Source organism: Capsicum annuum, chromosome 3 (genome assembly GCF_002878395.1).
Source record: "Capsicum annuum cultivar UCD-10X-F1 chromosome 3, UCD10Xv1.1, whole genome shotgun sequence".
Lineage (NCBI taxonomy): Eukaryota > Viridiplantae > Streptophyta > Magnoliopsida > Solanales > Solanaceae > Capsicum > Capsicum annuum.
In genome coordinates, this window is record NC_061113.1 from 258,677,112 (window position 1) to 258,696,664 (window position 19,553).

General features: G+C 35.7%; 3 protein-coding genes across 3 annotated transcripts; 1 reads left to right on the top strand and 2 right to left on the bottom strand.

Annotated features, from left to right (window-relative positions):
• Nucleotides 1-3,138: 3,138 nt before the first annotated feature.
• Nucleotides 3,139-8,918, top strand: LOC107862007 (plasma membrane ATPase 4). Its single transcript, XM_016707437.2, has 15 exons — nt 3,139-3,447; nt 4,085-4,204; nt 4,312-4,410; nt 4,732-4,869; nt 4,974-5,288; nt 5,489-5,815; nt 5,917-6,036; nt 6,272-6,394; nt 6,474-6,578; nt 6,665-6,974; nt 7,104-7,618; nt 7,703-7,876; nt 7,974-8,156; nt 8,246-8,424; nt 8,522-8,918. Exons 1-15 carry the CDS (start codon nt 3,388-3,390, stop codon nt 8,616-8,618), a joined length of 2,865 nt encoding a protein of 954 aa, XP_016562923.1. The 5' UTR covers nt 3,139-3,387; the 3' UTR covers nt 8,619-8,918.
• An 853-nt stretch (nt 8,919-9,771) lies between these two features.
• Nucleotides 9,772-11,381, bottom strand: LOC107865855 (ribonuclease 3-like protein 1). Its single transcript, XM_016712050.2, has 3 exons — nt 10,900-11,381; nt 10,262-10,376; nt 9,772-10,111 (listed from the first exon to the last, which is right to left on the bottom strand). The coding sequence occupies exons 1-3, from the start codon at nt 11,117-11,119 to the stop codon at nt 9,955-9,957; spliced, it is 492 nt and encodes a 163-aa protein (XP_016567536.2). The 5' UTR covers nt 11,120-11,381; the 3' UTR covers nt 9,772-9,954.
• A 2,835-nt stretch (nt 11,382-14,216) lies between these two features.
• Nucleotides 14,217-18,712, bottom strand: LOC107862008 (probable receptor-like protein kinase At1g80640). The gene is made up of 10 exons (XM_016707438.2): nt 18,115-18,712; nt 17,105-17,275; nt 16,737-16,987; nt 16,520-16,652; nt 16,350-16,413; nt 16,154-16,250; nt 15,946-16,048; nt 14,976-15,094; nt 14,787-14,876; nt 14,217-14,699 (listed from the first exon to the last, which is right to left on the bottom strand). The coding sequence occupies exons 1-10, from the start codon at nt 18,275-18,277 to the stop codon at nt 14,550-14,552; spliced, it is 1,341 nt and encodes a 446-aa protein (XP_016562924.1). The 5' UTR covers nt 18,278-18,712; the 3' UTR covers nt 14,217-14,549.
• Nucleotides 18,713-19,553: the final 841 nt, after the last annotated feature.

Sequence of the window (19,553 nt, forward strand, 5' to 3'; positions counted from 1 at the left end):
TTGGAGTACTTAATGATATAATGACAAATGAAATAGTGACGTGTATGAAAGCTGCCATTTTAAGATTTTTTTCCAACTCTCACATACCTTACAAAGGTGAGTACACCTTCTCTGCCACGTCACCTTCTAAGGAGGTAATAGTTTCACTTTTTTATAGTTTATACCACTCTAATGATTTCTTCTTCACTGTGCAACACAAAATCCACCATTAAACCATCATTTTACCGTCATTACATCAAATTCATAACTCCACCAGAAAAAAATCATCACCACCCATTATCAAACACACTATTAGAATCTTACTGCAACTTGTTAGTATCAAATTTATCATTAAATCATCATCATTGTAGTCTATCACTAAATTCATATCATAAAAATTTCACCCACCACTAAATCCACAATCAAAATTACAACACAACGTTATCACCATAAAAAAATTACAATCATCATTGACGAGCTTCAACTTTTTCGGATCGTTAAAGACCTTTTGTTTCAACTTCTTCCTCATCTCCAATTTCATTATCTTTCTTATCTTTCTTGAACTCATTAATGGTGTTTCCTCATCTTCTTTTATCTCTAATTCATTATCTTTCTCATCCAAGAACTTGGCAATAGGCTCAAAGCGTAAGGCTAAAGCCATCAATGAAGTGAAATGGAGCAAATTATACATGATTCATTACTCCAACTTATACAAAACTAAGGGCAACAGAGTCCAGAAAAACAAAATTAGAAGAAGCAAGAATTGAACTTTCCACGTACCAAGCGGCAAGCACATAAACAAACATTTTCCTCTATGAATTGTCTATGTGTCTTTTTTTAGCAGAAAACTCTTCCCTTTATCATTAACAAACAAAATATTTCTCCCTTTAATTGTTCTCAGAGATCAACACTAACGTTATTAAAAAGCTCAAATGCCAAGATTAAGGTGAATTCTTGGAACCATTTGAAGCTTTGATTCTAATTGGAGAAGTCCTAAATCGGGAGGTCGTAGAACCCCATGAGACGCTCAATCTGAGCCAAGAAATCAAAGAAAACTTGGTGCGAGAATTGCAAATTTGGATACCAAACCCGATGGAGCTCCAAAAGTTTGAAAATCCACAACCAAAAGTTTAAATTACAACAACAATCTCCAAAAAAAAAAAAGAGAAAATCAAATCATGGTGTTAAGAGAGAGAAGAGATGAAGAAGAAAAGTTTTTCTTGAAAATGAAAGGTTGAAAGAGGAAGGAGATGAGATAATTTTTGTAAAGAAAAATGAGAACATCAGCGTGGGCTCAGACGCGTGAAATGCACTGATGCGTTATTAAGTGGTTTATGTTGACAGGTCAACAATTGGAGGTTAATAAATTCGATAAAAAAAAAATTTTGGGGGTAATAATTCTCCTTTAAAAATTAAGTGTGTAGTTGGAATTTCGACTAAAGGTTGGGGGGTAAATGGTCATTTTCTCCCTAATCATTTGCAGTCATTCGCAATTTTGCTCCTATTTTGTGGTGGTATTTAATTTATTTTCCTAGTAATAAATAACTATTTTCCTAAGCATAAATTTTATGTTTTTATATTATAATATCTCACATGTTATGTTCGGACAAAATTTTAATTTTAAAAAACTCATGCGTCGCTTGGCATAAATTCGATTGTTAAATGCAAAGTTAAAAGTAAAACTTACATAAATCTCAACAAGTTTACCCCTAATTACTAATGATCCCTACTCTTTGCTAAATTACAAATATCCCTTATTTTACAATTTTTGAATACATAATTTTAAAGTTGAGATACATAATTTTAAACTTAAGAATGTAACAATTAATTACTTCATTTTTGTTCAGATACATAATTAGCTAGATACATAATACTGAAGTTGAGATGCATAATTTTGATTACTGAGATACATTCATTTTTGAAATTATTTGATCGAGATCCATATTACATTAACTAAGCCAGAGGGAGATATTTGAAAAATTTATGAATTTGTGGATGTATTCATGATTTTTTTTTTTGTTTAAAAAAGAAATTTAAGTAATTAATAAAAAAAATAGGAATTTTACGTAGTTTAGTAAAGATTTTTTTCCAAATTAAAACCAACTTATTTAAGGACAAACGTGTAAATTTCTGAATTTCAATTGTCTATTTTAAATGCAAATTAAATTCTATCTATTTCTCAACCTTTTAATCTCTTGTTGGACCTGAGATACCCCAAGATACTGGGCTGATCTATCACTTAAACCTTGGGCCAAGTTACATTCAGCCCATATTTTGTTATCAAGTCCAATTAAAACTAGGAAATCCATTTACTAACTATGCAGAAAAGTATCTGATCTGCGTCACTCAATTATGAATATTCTATCAAAAGGTACAAATTCAAGATAGTAATTACGTACTTACATATCTAACCTACAAAGATCCTCTTAAATGTTTAATTAATACTCCCATTAGTTTGGTAGAATTGAAGTTGCAGTCACTACGTACTTGTGCAAGTCCACCCTACGCACCCAATAATACATTCTATTTAGGATGATAATTATTTTTCAGAATTTTCAACCAAATACTATCATAAAATAGAACATAACAAATGCTAGAACAAACTAGCAAATATATATTATACACAAATAAGGAGAAAAGGGGTGTTATGTTAGTTAAGTTTTAGAGAAGGATTCACTAGTCTCAATACTAAAATTTAGTTTTGTAGTCCACACGTATCATTTTTTTATTTTTTTCAGAATACAGTTAAGAATAACAAAATATGTAAGATATTTATAAATAGGGTAGAGCCAATTTTGTGGTTACGAATTCAGCTAAACCTAATAGTGTATGTTAAAATTCTATACCTATGTCAAAAAATCATTTAACATGCATAAATAATTTATTCAAAATAAGTAAACAAAAAAGAGTTACAATTCAAAACCTATAAACAAAAAATCCCGACCCTCCATCCGTTTATAAGATTTTCTTTTCTTTTCAAAATTGTGAGTATAGTATATGATGTAGATATAGAGAAGGGTGGGTATATATGTGTACTAATTCTAAAATACAAAGCTACCACTAATTTATTGTTAGTTTAGAATACTTGGCTGGGAGTAAGTAACTCTCACTCAATGGGTAACCTAATTACCTAGTAAAACTTAGTTGAATTATGGGAGTCCTCGTACTATAATAATACTTAGTTACTTTGTTCAATTCAAACCTCAATCTAATCTATAATTACGCTAAATTAAATTAAAAAGGTCTAGTCATATCTGGATTAAGTTTGACATGTTTCATTTATCGATCTAGCTAGTCATCTGCACAATGCTAATCATGATTTCATGAACAATTAATCTCTGAATAATTTTTGTGTTTGTGTGTGTGTGTGTATTAGTGGTAGCTTATAGAGAGTAAATTAAATTAAAGATGGCGGATCAGAAGGCAACCGTCAGCTTGGATGATATCAAGAAGGAGAACGTTGATCTCGTATGTATCATCACGTTTTTTTCTAATTTGATGTTCTTTTACATGCATCATCTGATATGAACTTCGTTTCAATTTATGTGACGCATTTTAGATTTTAAGATCCGAATGAGTTTCTTTTTAACCACATTTTTTTTCTTTTGATTGATTTGAATGTCTGTTACGGAGACTTATTTTTACGTAGTTTTGAAATGGTGCTTTTTATGTAGTTTTGAAATATGTAGATTTCATTTCCGAATACAATGTCAAATCAAAGAAACAATTTTGATAGTATGATCATTTTATGCAACAGAAAAAGTGATTGTTTTATCACTTCTGTGATGTTTAACGCAAGGGATTTATCGAAAGCTCCTTCACTACTGCAAAAAATTATACCACATATATATATATATATATATATATATAATTTCAAATTTTATGTATACATCGTTGATGTTGAATACCTTTGTGAATGTACTAATTAAGAACGGATCTTGTTCCCCTGAAAAGTTTCTAATATGCATTTCAGCCAGATGATGGAATTAGTCCATGTTTCCTTGTCATGCTCTCTGATATTTCAATTTGAATAAGGCTAAGTAGAGCTACTTGAGGAAGTTTAGAGCTGTTTATTTATGTACTTTAAACCATTTGTGGCACACAGGAAACAATACCAGTGGAGGATGTATTTAGGATATTGGTAAGTTCTAAGGAGGGATTGGCAGAAAAGGATGCAAATGGAAGGCTTACTGTCTTTGGCCCAAACAAACTTGAGGAGAAAAAGGCAAACTTTCTTTATCTTTACTGCTTTTTTGTTTGATTATCTTTTGGTCTATGGTGATTATATTAGAATAGGGACACCTAATTTTTGTGATCTGCATAATGAAACAGGAGAACAAGATCTTAAAATTCTTGGGTTTCATGTGGAACCCCTTGTCATGGGTCATGGAAGCTGCTGCTGTCATTGCCATTGTATTGGCAAATGGACAGGTTGGTTCTCTGTCTATAAAAACACACACACACACTACTCACTTGGTACACATATCTGTTACTGTATGGTTTTTACTTGGCACAAAGTTGTTTGTCTGGTGTTGACTTGGTACAACGTTTAAGAAAGTAGGTAGACTTTTGAATCTTGTGGTCTTAAACATGCCAAGTACAAAATTGGAATTGAAGAGTTGCCAAAAAAAGGAAAGAGACATTTTCTTTGAAACGGTATAAAAAGAAAGTAAGGCTGAGTTGTAGACTAGTGGTATTGTTTTTAATCTGTTTCTATCAGCAAGCTTAACTTTTTGCAATGATCGAATGCAGAATAGGCCACCAGATTGGCAAGATTTCCTTGGAATAGTAGTTTTGCTTGTCATCAACTCCACCGTCAGCTTCATCGAAGAAAACAATGCAGGCAATGCTGCAGCAGCCCTGATGGCAGGTCTTGCTCCCAAGACAAAGGTATATACTACAATATTATCAATAACAAAGTAGAAAAGTATAATCAAAGTTGAGTTTCTTGCCTTACTTTTGGTTCTTATTATCCAACTTTGTTTCCTCAAAAGGTAATAAGAGATGGGAGCTGGCAGGAGCTGGATGCAGCAGTGCTGGTGCCAGGGGATGTGATAAGTATCAAGTTGGGGGATATCATTCCGGCCGATGCTCGTCTTCTTGAGGGAGATCCCCTCAAGATTGATCAATCTGCTCTCACAGGTGAGTCATTACCCGTGACAAAGAACCCGGGCGACGGAGTGTTTTCTGGTTCCACCTGTAAACAAGGTGAAATTGAGGCTGTTGTAATTGCAACTGGAATCAGCACCTTCTTCGGAAAAGCTGCTCATCTTGTTGATAGTACGAATAATGTTGGCCACTTCCAGAAGGTAAAATTTTACATTTTCACTAAACTGAATCCTACTAGAAAAGTTGGATTTCATGTTAAGAGCTCAACAAACCAATGTTTTTAGAATTATTGCCAAATGAGTCTTGTTATGTTTTGAAAGAACAACGGAGTTGTATAAGATTTTAACTGTTCTTTTTTTTAAAAAAAAATCATCCAGCTGATTTAGATGATAATTGACAGGTGTTGACAGCAATCGGCAACTTCTGCATATGCTCCATTCTAATTGGAATCATCATAGAAATACTGGTGATGTACCCAATTCAGCACAGAAAGTACAGAGATGGAATTGATAATCTGCTTGTTCTTCTCATTGGAGGAATTCCAATAGCCATGCCTACTGTATTATCAGTCACTATGGCAATTGGATCCCACAAATTGTCAGAACAAGGTGCCATCACCAAGAGAATGACTGCTATAGAAGAGATGGCGGGAATGGATGTCCTTTGTAGTGACAAGACAGGAACTCTTACGTTAAACAAGCTTGAAGTTGACAAAAACTTGGTCGAGGTTTGTGAAAGTGAATTAACACGACATTCTAGTATTTGGAAGTGATAAGCCAAACTGTAAGCTAACTAGATTGTCTTCTTCTTTGGGGAGGGGTGGTACAGGTCTTTGCAAAGGATATGGACCAAGATACCGTTATTCTTCTTGGGGCAAGAGCTTCAAGGGTTGAAAACCAGGATGCTATTGATGCTTGCATCGTCGGAATGCTGGCAGATGCCAAGGAGGTTGTAATTAAAAGTAGTATCAATTCAACTTGATAATTGAACTCTTCAGTTACCTTAGCAAAATAATGTTGTCTTTAACTGTTACATGTTACTTTTTGCTTAACTTCTTGTGTATTGCCTGCTTGCTGCAAATTTATCCCTTCATTTATGATAGGCATCATTAGCAACTTTCATCATTAGAAAGTGCATCATCTTACTTGTACCTGAGCTCTTTTTATTTTTGTGTGCTCTCTAGGCTAGAGCTGGGATCCAAGAAGTGCATTTCCTGCCTTTTAACCCTGTCGACAAGCGCACAGCTATTACTTACATAGACTCCAATGGCAATTGGCATAGAGTTAGCAAAGGTGCACCTGAGCAGGTAACCAATAACACTTGATATTTCTTTCTGTCTATGACTGAGTTGGTTACCTACTTGATCATTTGAATTCTTTTACCAGATCGTTGATCTTTGTGGACTAAACGAGGATGTAAAGAGGAAAGTTCACTCCATCATCGACAAGTTTGCTGATCGTGGTCTTCGCTCTCTTGCAGTGGCTCAACAGGTGAAATTTAATAAAGCAAAGTCTCTAGCATTGTTTTGATTTTTTCCATCAAACTGAAGTCAGTGGATGGTTCCTTGTGAATACAGACAGTACCAGAGAAGACGAAGGAAAGTCCAGGAGGGCCTTGGGAGTTTGTAGGGCTCTTGCCTCTTTTTGACCCTCCAAGGCATGATAGTGCAGACACAATTAGGCGCGCCCTTGTCCTTGGTGTCAATGTAAAAATGATAACCGGTGATCAGCTTGCCATAGCCAAGGAGACTGGTCGTAGGCTTGGCATGGGAACAAACATGTATCCTTCTTCCTCCCTCTTGGGTCAGAACAAGGATGAAAATACTGCTAACCTCCCTGTGGATGAACTCATTGAGATGGCTGATGGCTTTGCTGGTGTCTTTCCAGGTAACTAACTACTTCCGTCCTCTTTTCCAATATATTTTTTTTTTCTGACAGTAAGCCATCCTCCTGACTTTCATTATTAACAGCCGTTATACTTATTTGCTTTTGTGCGATGTTTTGGGAATGGTGTAGAGCACAAATATGAGATCGTGAAGAAGCTCCAAGAAAGAAAGCACATTTGTGGTATGACCGGAGATGGTGTGAATGACGCCCCTGCTCTGAAGAAAGCAGATATAGGCATAGCTGTGGCTGATGCTACTGATGCTGCCCGTAGTGCATCAGACATAGTTCTCACGGAGCCAGGATTAAGTGTGATAGTAAGTGCTGTTTTGACCAGCCGAGCCATATTTCAGAGGATGAAGAATTATACCATTTATGCTGTTTCTATAACCATCCGAATTGTGCTAGGCTTCATGCTCATTGCACTAATCTGGAAGTTTGATTTCTCACCTTTCATGGTTCTTATCATTGCCATTCTCAATGATGGAACAATCATGACCATATCTAAAGACAAGGTGAAGCCGTCACCCATGCCTGATTCGTGGAAACTGAGAGAAATATTTGCCACTGGCATAGTTCTTGGCACTTACCTAGCCGTGATGACTGTTATCTTTTTTTGGGCTGCTCACCAATCAAATTTCTTTACTGTAAGTAAATTCTGCACTACTAGATAAACAAACAATATAACTGAAAATGTTGCATAGCGATCCAACTTGACACTGTATTTGCAGGACAAGTTTGGTGTAAGGTCGATCAGAGACAATATACATGAGCTTAATGCTGCACTGTATCTTCAAGTCAGCATCGTCAGTCAGGCACTCATTTTCGTAACTAGGGCAAGGAGTTGGTCTTACATAGAACGTCCTGGTCTCCTTCTGCTAGCTGCTTTCGTTATAGCACAGCTGGTAAGTTGGTTAGATTCCAGTTCCGGATTAGGAGTTAACACCAGTTCCCATATAATTGTAGTTTCCTTCACCTCTATTGACTTGTTACATCTTGCAGGTTGCCACCATAATTGCAGTATATGCAAACTGGGGTTTTGCTAGAATCCGTGGTATTGGTTGGGGTTGGGCTGGTGTTATTTGGCTTTACAGTATTATTTTCTACATACCTCTAGATTTTCTAAAATTCGCGATCAGATACATTTTGAGTGGCAGGGCCTGGAACAATATGATTGAAAACAAGGTACTTCACATCAACATTCATATCAATAAAAAAATCACCTAACATGTTACGACTATGACACTCTATCCTCCTTTTTTCACACCGTGCAGGTTGCTTTCACAAACAAGAAGGATTATGGTAGGGGAGAAAGAGAGGCACAATGGGCATTGGCTCAACGCACGTTGCATGGTCTTCAACCTCCCGATTCCTCACAGATGTATGACAACAAAAGCTATAAGGAATTGTCTGAAATAGCAGAACATGCCAAACGTCGTGCTGAAGTTGCCAGGTACTTCTGATTGATATATGCAGGTTGCAGCCTGCAGGTGTCATTTTTCAATTGCTTAGCATTTTTCTAATTCGATTATTTTGCGTTGTGTTAACAGGCTAAGAGAGCTTCATACACTTAAGGGTCATGTAGAATCAGTGGTGAAGCTCAAGGGACTGGACATTGAGACAATTCAGCAACACTACACAGTTTAGTACATCAACCGCAGAACGAAAATCAGTTGGCAAATTCCACTAGTTCAAATAAAGAGTTGGAAATAAGAAATAGAAAACTGCTTCTAGGTTCCCTCTTTCCCTTCCTTTCATTGTTGATTAGCATTTGTTATGTGCTGGGAATAATCTGGCAAAGAAGGTCGGAAAGCAGAGGTCTCGTAAGAGAGCTAGACGGTTTTAGTTTTTACCTTGTACTAGTTTTTAACTACTTTAATTGTAGCAAGCCAGATTGAGAAATTGCAGCATTTCAGTTTATGCAAAATGAGATTCACTTTGCTGAAATGTGATCCCTTTAAGACAAACATGTGGTTACTCGTGATTTGTACCAAATTTTAACAAGAATTTGAGTTTTACTTCAGAGGTTGCAACTCCATCCTGCATTACTTTAAGGGCATGGTTCAAAGATATACAATTCTCACATGATCACTGATGTCGCAACCGGATCGGAGCACGGTTAGTGAAATGGAGGCTCACCTCTTTAGTATTGTGCAATAAGAATGTGCTGCCAAGGCTTAAAGGTATGTTCTTTAGAGCGGTGGTTTGAGAGTGCTCGCCAATCAAGAACGGTTATGTACAGAAGATGGAGAGGGCGGAGATGAGGATGCTTAGATGGATATGGGATATACTAGAAGAGCTATGATTAAGAGCGATGTTATTTGGGACAAGGTGAGAGTAACCACCATGGCAAACAAGATGATGGAAGTGTGATTGGGATGGTTCGGATATGTGAAGAGGAACTGCATAGATGCACTAGTCAGGAGGTGCAAGATGTTGGTTGTAGCAGGAATTAGGAGAGGTAGAGGTAAGCCAAAGAATAATTGAAGGAGGTGATTAGACATCATGACACATATTCAATGACGTGACCTTCATAGTAGATGTAAAAGATTAGGATAGAAGCTTCGTAGATAGTTGAGTGGTGTCGTACTTCTAGCTGTATGATTTAGGTATCACGTGGTTTCTTTTCTCCACCAAACCCTTTTGTGAAGCGATTACACTGAATATGTTATAATTTTTTTTGCACTAGCTAGTCTCAAAAAAAGAACAAAAAGACAATAAATTAATATAGTTCCTCATCTAAGATGGCTCATAACTGATCGATAGAATGATAATGGAAGAGAGAAATCAAAACGCAACAAGCCAAAAAGTAGTTTAAGCTCATATATAACTGGCAGCCTAATTGAAACATACCATCTTCAAACACTTTTTGTCACATAGCATTGAGATTATATTTACTGCATCATATTGCAGTTGCTGCATAAAATTAATTTACTTACAAACCTATATCTAATAAATGATTCCCGCCCCACTCCCACCCCAATTACTTGTTCAATGTATAACCAGCTTGATTTAGAAACCACAATGCCCCTTCAGCTGCATTCTCTGCTGCTGCTTTTTTCTTTGAATGTGGATTGCCCATACACTCTATAGTTGCGGTACGGGGTCCTCTCATTTCCACAATTACCTTGAAGGTGAACCTGCAGTTCAGCTTCTCCATCATTCTCACTACTCAGCATACGTTTAAAATTCATTCATAGCTCACTACTACTACTATACTATACTATACTATGAACCGGTGTTCTAAAAGGCGAGGCCGTACTTTTCAATTGGAATAGGAATGAACTTACAACTTATGGTGATCTGGACCTTCTTCTTTGCAACATTCAAACAAAGGTGCTTTCCAATGATTTACTGCACAAATCTCGTACAAACGTGATCTGGTGGAGCCCTGATTTTGAGTACCTTAAATAGTTAACCCGCAAAAAGCATAGGCTCTGTTAGAAAAGTCAGTACTTAAATACTTTTTCCACTTACTAATAACTTTGCAATAACTTACTAAAAATTCGAAGTGCATTAATAATTTTTTCTACTTCTACAAAATTAAATAGAGCCTAGAAGTCAAAAGTGTCTAAAAATAAGTCAATCCAACACCCTCTGAAATTAATATTTAAAATCAATTTTCACTAAAAACACTTAGGAGGATGTTTGAATTAGGTTTTTTTTAAGTGACTTTTAAGCTAAAAAATAAAAATCAAAAGTAGCCGCAACCAACTTTTTAGCCCTTTTTTTTTTTTGAACTTTTTAAATCTAAAATAAAGTGTTTGTCCTTCAAAAACTAAAAAGTCCATTCTAAATAAGTCATCCAAATAGGGTTTAAGTAAAATTATGCATTGTATAATTTTCTTTAATAGGCATGAAATAATGAGCTAAAACGATAGTTCTTTCAAAACAAGGGAATAATTTTTGGCAGCTTAAATTTTTTTACCTTTGCCTTTGGAGTTTCCGTCCATATCTACCTTATGAAAGCGAAGCGGGGGAACAGGATTCGGGTCGGGTCCTGTTACATTTCTACGGACAATTAGCTGAGCAGTATCCGATTCACCTTCTTCATCTTCTCCACTCTTGTCCAGTTTCTTTTCTACAGTATTCCTTCTGTATTCTCCTCTAAGCCGCTGAAGAATTTTTTCAGCTTCACAATGTTCCATTGTGTTCTACAACAATCCAAATTAATCTTGTGATTTACTCTAATTATTCATCAAATTATTAAAAAAAAATAGGGAGATGATATAATTTGTGTTAAGAGTGCCGATGATGATTACGATTAGTAGAGACAAATTTTTGTGGACTTATTTATTGATTGGTATATTTGGAGTTGTTTTCCAGAATAAATGCAAGTATTTAGGATCTTATTCAATGAACAGTTGCAGTCATAGTGTTTGGTTAACTGAATGCAAGGTAGAAAGCTGAATTAACTGCAACTAATTAAAGTTAGGCTTCTCTTGAATTTATCATAAATTGTGTCCATTGATTGAATTTATCATAAATAATGTCCATTGATTTCCGGCCGCAGCTATCACTTAGATACTCATTCCATTTATTTGACCGACTTTAATTTGATACAAGATTTAAGAAAAGAAAATAAAAATGACTTTTGAATTTTGTGGACAGTGCTAAAACGTATCAAAATGTTTTTTTTTTTTCTTAAAATGTTCATGTGAAAAATTAGAATGCAAGCTGTCAAGAAAAATAAAGGTGCATTCTTTTACAATAGACTAAATGAAACATAAGATAAACAAATCGAAATTTATGGAGTATCGAACGTAAATTTCTTATCCATTTTCTCTAATATTCCTTACCATCACAAGTCTTCAAAATTTAATGAGCGGGTAAAATCATGTTCTTCAAATCGTGCACGGTGTCTGTAGATTTCTCCAAAAATATATCTTTGACTTGACACGGAGTTTAAGAAAGTAAAAATATTGATAAAGAGTTTAAGAAAGTAAATTTTTGAATCTTAAAAATATGTCAAATGTACCAAAATGCTATTTAATCTGTGTAAAGTTGGAATTAAGAGTTGTTAAAAAAGACAAAAGAGTCGTTTAACTTCGAAACGGACTATAAAGAAATCCATGGAGTATATTTTTAGATAATCAGAATTGGAGCAGCATAGCAAACATGTACAAGACGAAATAGCAAGATTAATAAAAACAAATCACGGCATTTGCAAAAAACTAGTTATTCTTCTGAGATGCTTTCTAAACTGGGATGCCACTGATCGAAAGAGGAAAGCCTTGTGGGTGAAACTCCTGGTGATGTTTCATTGTGATCCACACTTCTTTGTTTTCTATTTAGAAAATTTGTTTCTGAGGATCCCAAGCTGTTGCTTGATGATCTTGATTCGGAACTCATATCATTATCTCTTCTACCTGATTTACTACTCTTGATCCCTGTTAACAAGCACGTAAAGCAATTATCGTCCTGCGATTGAGGGTCTCTGTTGTTTTCTTGTCTGAGATGAGAATAAGGAACCTCTGAATTTTTGGTTGAATTTCGGAACAGCCAGCAGTTGGATAAATTGGATTCTTGATGTTCTCCTATGTTTTCTTTGAGACCTGATTGTTTCTCAAGTTTATGAATGAGAGACGGAGAGGATTTCAAGGCGAGGGATTGAAGTCTTTTAATGGTGCGTATAGGGACAATGTAGAATTTTTGGCCAGGCATGAGGGTGGTTTCCGGTGGGAGAATGGCCCATGGCTGCCGGAAGACGGTAGGATGACAAATCCAACTCTTTGGGTTTCTGCTGATTATTTCTGTAGCAAGAACAGGCCTGTCGTGAAGTTCTATATGTCCTCCTGGATGAATGATTTTTACATACATGCTTTTGGTATTGCGACTGCATATCCAGTTCGAAAAGGCCATGAATTTGTAAGCATACAACCAACCCAAATTTGTTTCCTTTGCCAGGCCTAGGGGTAGAGTAGAATCAGCTGAATTAATAGTTTAAGATGGGAAGGTTAATGAAAAGGAGAGCATATTTTTATAATACTATTGTGTTTTGATGGAAACATCCTTAGATATTGCCGTGACAATAATGTGAACAATGATTCCTTGGTGTGTCGTTCACGGTCCAACAATCAGGATTTTGTCTTTGGAAGGTAGAGATATTGACAAAGGAAATAAGTGCAGTTGGGCAGTCCATATAGCGGAGTACAAAGGAAATTTAGCCGGGATAGTGTATAACGGCAGGGATAAATTTGGCTGGTTAGTACAACAACGGAGAGTAAATGTAGACAATATCCGAAAGTAGAATGGCAAATTTGACCCTTTTCCCTCTTCTTTTTTTTCGTGTTTGTGAATGAAAAACAGCTGATATACCAATGTTAGTCAAGTTGCTGTGACTGATAACTTCAAAGAAACAAGAAGTTGACACTGGTTTTCCAGAAGGAGAATCTTCAAACTAGGAAGAAACAACACATCCTTTTGTCTTTCGAATGTGAATGCTATTTCACTAAAAGATACGTTCAAATTGTACAACGTGACCGACTAAGATAATGAACTGGATATTCTTTTTATCCTATTTAAGAATGACAATTCCTTTTCACTAAACATGGCTTAAAACCTTGACATTCTAAACTAGTGTCCATCAACAACGGAGAGAAGAAAAACTGCAGCTCAGGCCCACCATAGTAGGACTTATCACAGCGATATGTCAAGGACAAAATTAGTTGCCAAAGTATGTCACTTGCCAACTAGCTACTTGACGCTAAACCTAAGTAATAACTCCATGGGAACTAATTTCTACTTGTACTTAGAGCCGGTTATACGATTGGTGAAGTCTATCAGTAGACGAGGCTCCAACCTCCAGTTGTAATCTAAGTTAAAATTCAATCTAGCAAGTGGCTGATGACAAAGTACCCTTCCTCAAAAGAGGTGGGCACTTACCATCACTTTTAGCATGGGCACATGCAATCCATTTTATGGTCCCAGATCTAAAAAAATTGTAGGACATGCTACACATGGTTGGCATTCATGACATACACTTTATCTTCTTTATTGTAAAGGTAGAAAAAGACCAAAAAGATGAAACCAAAATTAAAAAGTCAATTGCTTGAATGAGAGACTACATTTTTATCCTGTCCAAAATATACAGAAAAATCAGCACGTGAAGAAGCTCAACTAGGTGGGGGGAAAGGGGCTAAAAGGCAGGCTATAACCGTTTGACAGCAAGAAGTAGAAGTTGGAGGCTGGCCAGTTAATCATAATGGCTATTGATGGGCAAGAAATAAGGAGAGCACAAGAAAATTTTGTATGCAGAAAAATACTGGAATATTTCGTAGGTCATTCTTTACAGTAGAAGCATATTAATTTCTCTAATACATAGAACAACCATGAAAGGCCAAAAACTTGAGAAAACATGAAGTGAAATCAGAGCTTTTGCTGCCTCAAATTTACAATTATATACACACAGCATAAATTTTCTTTTGGTAAGTGGTCCTACTCTTACTTCATAGCAAAAATTGCATTCGACAAATAACAAACCAAAGATACAAAAAAAGAAGTGGAAAGGTCAAGTTGTTCATTCCATTACCAGCTTCTGTGCCCATAGTTAACTTTGAATGAAGCAATTCAATATTGTTATGTGCTAATAGATACTGCAGAATCCGCAATTCTCAAGGTCCCACCAAGGTCAATTGGTACAAGAGGAATGAAGGAGTGCAGAACATCTGTTATCAGTGGTCGGTAACTTGGTTCTGGTTGTACACATAGCACGGCTACAGCAGCAACCTATCAAATCACCCATCCATGTTGATTCTGTAAGTTAAAATAGAAAAATGGAAGTAATAATTTGACAAAAGATCCAGATTCTCTCACTTGATATAAGTGTTTGAGGTCCATTCCGTCTCTGATGACAGGATCGACTATATTAGGGAGCTTTGACCTGTCAGTAAGTTGTGGCATCGCCTGTTTGTCATGAATTACTGATATGTCAGCATCCCATGATCTCAAAGAGATTTAGAGCAAACAATTAAGTATGATTGGACTATCTCTTGCATAACATACCCATGTGACTATAGATTGGCATTGACCTCCCTCTAGCCTCTCCACTGGTCTTCTTCCCAGCAAAAGCTCCAGAAGTATAATGCCGAAAGCATAGACGTCACTCTTATCAGTTAATTTCCCTGAAGCACAACAAAAATATAAGCAAGAATGTTTTACTTTTGAGGAGAGTATAAAAAACAAGATCTAATATTTACATTTTTATTTGAGAAAAAGAAAAAAGAAAAATCAAGCATTCTTTTCTTTTTCATTAGCATACAAAGTACTGCGGACTAGATAAAAGCTTTTGCAACTACTTTGGGGTATCCTTGATTCGTATCTACAATTTCCTCCATTTCAACTTAATTTGCCAAAGCCAGGCAGTACTGGGCTATTTTGGAACAACAAATAATGGTACAGAACTGAACTCTGCCTTTTGAAATAAACTACTCAAGGAATATATTTCTGGACATTAACATTTAAATAACAATCTCAAGATATTAGTTGACAACTTAACATTTTCCCTTTCCCCTTTTGTTCATCGCAACAAAGAAACAATGTTGAAGGTGAAGTGGTCATCACAAGGGAGTCAAAACATTAATTCGGAGTTCAGATATATCTATCGAAGTCATCATACTAGAGAAGAAATGAGAATCTCGTAAGCAAAAGAAGAAAAGCCTATCCTCTTCATATAATCATTGTTTATAAATCAAATATCTAGCAATAGGAAGTACATCAGGAGCTCAATGATAATGATGCTTCTTCGTATATGCTTTTGCAGATAGGTATATGAACTCTAGGAGGGGCCAATCTTTTCTAATCTTAGAGGAGCAAAGTGAACGTAATTCATGTGATACGCTTCTATGACACGAAGCAAAAGACAGTATAGGCAAATTGGACTGTCTACTAGATGAGGGACTTTCAAACAAATAAATATCAACATCATCTTCACTTAGCAAATTGTGATAAAATGGGGAGTCTAACTCTAACATACCATCTAAGAGGTACTCTGGAGCCACATAACCCAGAGTTCCTGAAAGTTTTACGTTGCTCTTGGTCAAGTTCCATCCAGCAATAGCAAGGCCAAAATCAGAAAGCTGATCAATGTAAAAGCTGACCAACTCAGAAAAGATAAACCATACGAAATGCTTACAAAGGAAAAGCAAATGAGTGAGATCTATGTGGTTATATTGCTAATTTACCTTTGCACTGAAGTTGGAATCCAGCAGAACATTAGATGATTTGAGATCTCTATGGATTACAGGGGGATTACAGCGCTCATGGAGGTATTCTAGTCCCCTGGTCAATCAACAGCATTACTATACCATTAACTTCCGAAAACACAGAAATGAGGGAGAAAAGAAAGAGTTGGCACTAATAAATCATAACATGACATACCTAGCCACATCCAATGCAATTTTCATGCGAAGATGCCAACTCAAAGCTGATCCACGAGGAGGTCCTGATCAACCAGGTCAATGTAATTATGAAAAATGGAGAATAATTTATATAGCATATAGACACTTGTTTGCTTTTACTTCATATAAGGATGTAGATATGGCTTTTACCATGCAATTGGAATTCCAAAGATCCATTCTGCATCATTTCATACACCAGGAATTGTGCATTGTTATGAATGCAGTACCCAAGCAGCGAAATAACATTTTGATGCTGAAATTTACTCAACAAGTCCACCTCATTCTGAAACGCAATCAGATATTTGTTTTAGCACAAAATAATTACCATCATTACGGGTACATTTCGGGTCAAAATATATCAGACTACCTCAAATTCTTTCTCAGCATCCTGTTCCCCGCCGCGAATTCTTTTAACAGCTGCCTGGACGTTGTCGTTGAATTGAGCTTTATAAACATATCCTACTCTACCTTCTCCTATAGCATTCTTTTCATTGAAATTGTCAGTTGCAGCTACTAACAACTGGTACTCGATGACATCAACTAGTCCTTTCCTACCCACAGCTTTTAATGAAGGGAACTTGGCCATTATAGGACCCCATGAAAGCCCCTTCACAGGCTCTACACCATAAAATTGGAACAAATAAACAATGTGCTGATACAGAAGATGGACAATTTGAATAACAGAAACTCCCAACCATCCTTCACAAAACAGTGACTTCTTGATAACAAAGTTACCTGCTTTCTGATGGCCTTGTTCAGTCGATTTCTTCAGCGTTTTCAGTCTGTATATCCAGAAGCAACATGAAAATAACAGAATTCCAGCAAGGAGGGTTGAAGCAACAATAAGTGAAATCAAGATTTTCTTATTTAGATCCTGGCGGTGAACCACTTTTAACTCTGCAACTCCTGATTTGAAAATAAGAGCAGATTCAATGAGCTTAAGCTTTGATTGGAAACCCAAACTACAAAAAGAGAAAACGGATCTCTTTTCCAATCTATTGAAAGAAGTAAATGTGGTCCTTTTCAGTTATATTTTTCTTGAGAGCATCATTATGTCTGCCATCAAATGGGTAATGAAAACTTTAAAAAAGCAAATAGTACTCAGCAGATCAGTTCAAAAGAGTGAAGTGGGAAAGTAACAAATCTAAGTACTCCATCAAATTTCAAGTTCCTTCTAATTTGAATTACTTTAGCAGAATTTTAGCTAATTGCGCTCTCAGTAGTGTATACCCATCCAAAAGGAGCAGAAGATCCAAATTCCAGAGTACAACAACAACAACATACCAATTGAAATCCACAAAGTGAGTCTGCAAAAACCTTACTCCGACCTCGTGGAAGTAGATAAATAAGGAAATGCAACACGAGGACTTTTCAGGGATCACTCATCCTAGTACTACTCTCAACCAAGTACACTTAAATGATGGGATCCGTTAGTGCTGGTGTGATTGCATCCCAAATACCATGAGTACAACATGAAGTACCCATGAAAATCCCACAAACTGGGGAGTGTACACTACACAGACCTTACGCCTACCTCATGGAGATAGAGAAAGGAGAAATGCAACATCAAGAGCGTCACCCATCCTAGTACTAGTCTCGCGCAAGCACACACTATCTTCGGATTTCAAATGGGATCTGGTACGTTAGTGCTGGTATGATCGCATCCCAAATTTCATGAAGTTACACATAGAAAAAAAAAAAAAACAGAACTGGTTTTGGGGGGAGGGGGTTGCATTGTTAATTACCAGGAGAAGGAGCATCCTTATCAGAATAAACTTGAAAGATGGGTCCTTTCTCAGTAGGAAGAGCTGGATCGGCATTAGGAGGTTGTGGAGTAACATCAACAGGAGCCGACAACACAGGAGTAACAAAAACCCAAATGGGTATAAGCAAAATGAAAACCTTCATCTCCTTTCTCCTTTCTTGCTTCAAAATGACATACAAAAAAGACTCAAATTTTGAAAATTGAAATGTGGGTACATACAAGATTTGCTTTAATTGGGTTGTGGGGGTGGGGTGGGGGATCTCAGTTGTTGTACAGAAAAAAATGGCAAGAATGGGACAAAAGAGTGTGGCAGATGTTAGTAGTCAGGAAAGAGGAAAAAGGAAGTTTGTTTTAGTAACAAAAATCTGGAAAAGCTAAAAAGGGGAAGAGAGAGACACAAGAATCTCGTGGCAGTTATCAAAAGTTGAAAATACTTTACTTTCACTCACCCAAACAGAGTTTAAGAAATTCACGTAGTATGGTCTGGCAATCGCTGGCTGGCTGTGTTGGAGATGGAGATTGTGCTGATGGGGTACTTTGACACTATTTTGTTTAACTACTCGGGATTTGAGAAAAGAGACTCATAAAGAGTGTCAATTTGGTAGTAGCATTCACTATCCAAAATTTTTTACTATAATCCCTCCGTTTTAAAAAAAAAAAATAATTTATTTTGATTTAACATGAGGTTTACAAAAATAAATAAGATTTTGAATCTTTTGACCTTAATCGAAAGTTTTATAAAATACATCAAAATATTCTTTAATCTTGTGATCTTAAATCTGAAAAATTAAAATTAAAGTATTATAAAAAAAAAGGTCATTTTTTTAAAACAAACTAAAAAAAAAAAGGTGATTCTTTTTAAAATAAATAGAGTATATATTTGTATATGAGTTTTGAGATGAAATGAATTTTTTAATATTTTTTTAAAGTTTATAATTATTGTGACTTGGTATTTTCTTTTTACATAGTTGCAGAATAATAAAATTTAACTCTCAAAATTTAAATCATGTTGAAACAACGAAAGTACTTGTTTTAATGTTGTGTTACATTTTCTTTTAACAAGATCTATCAATCTCGTTTTATCCATAATGAACTTTTATTGAATGACATTCCATCTTTAAAATCATAAGATGCAAAAGATGTTTTTGATATGTTACCCATATTTATAGCATGTTTGATCAAATTTCTTTTTTTTTTTTCAAAAGTTCTTATTTTTACAAAAATCAGGTATATGATCAAACTTTTAAAAGAAAATAAACATTTTTGAAGAGCCCCAAAAAATAGTTTTTTATAAGTTGAAAAGAGTTATTTCGCACTTTTGACATAAGTATACTTAGAAGCATTATTAATAAAATTAGTCAAACACTAATTGTTGCTCCAAAATACTTTTTAAATTTATTGGACAAACACAAACTGTAT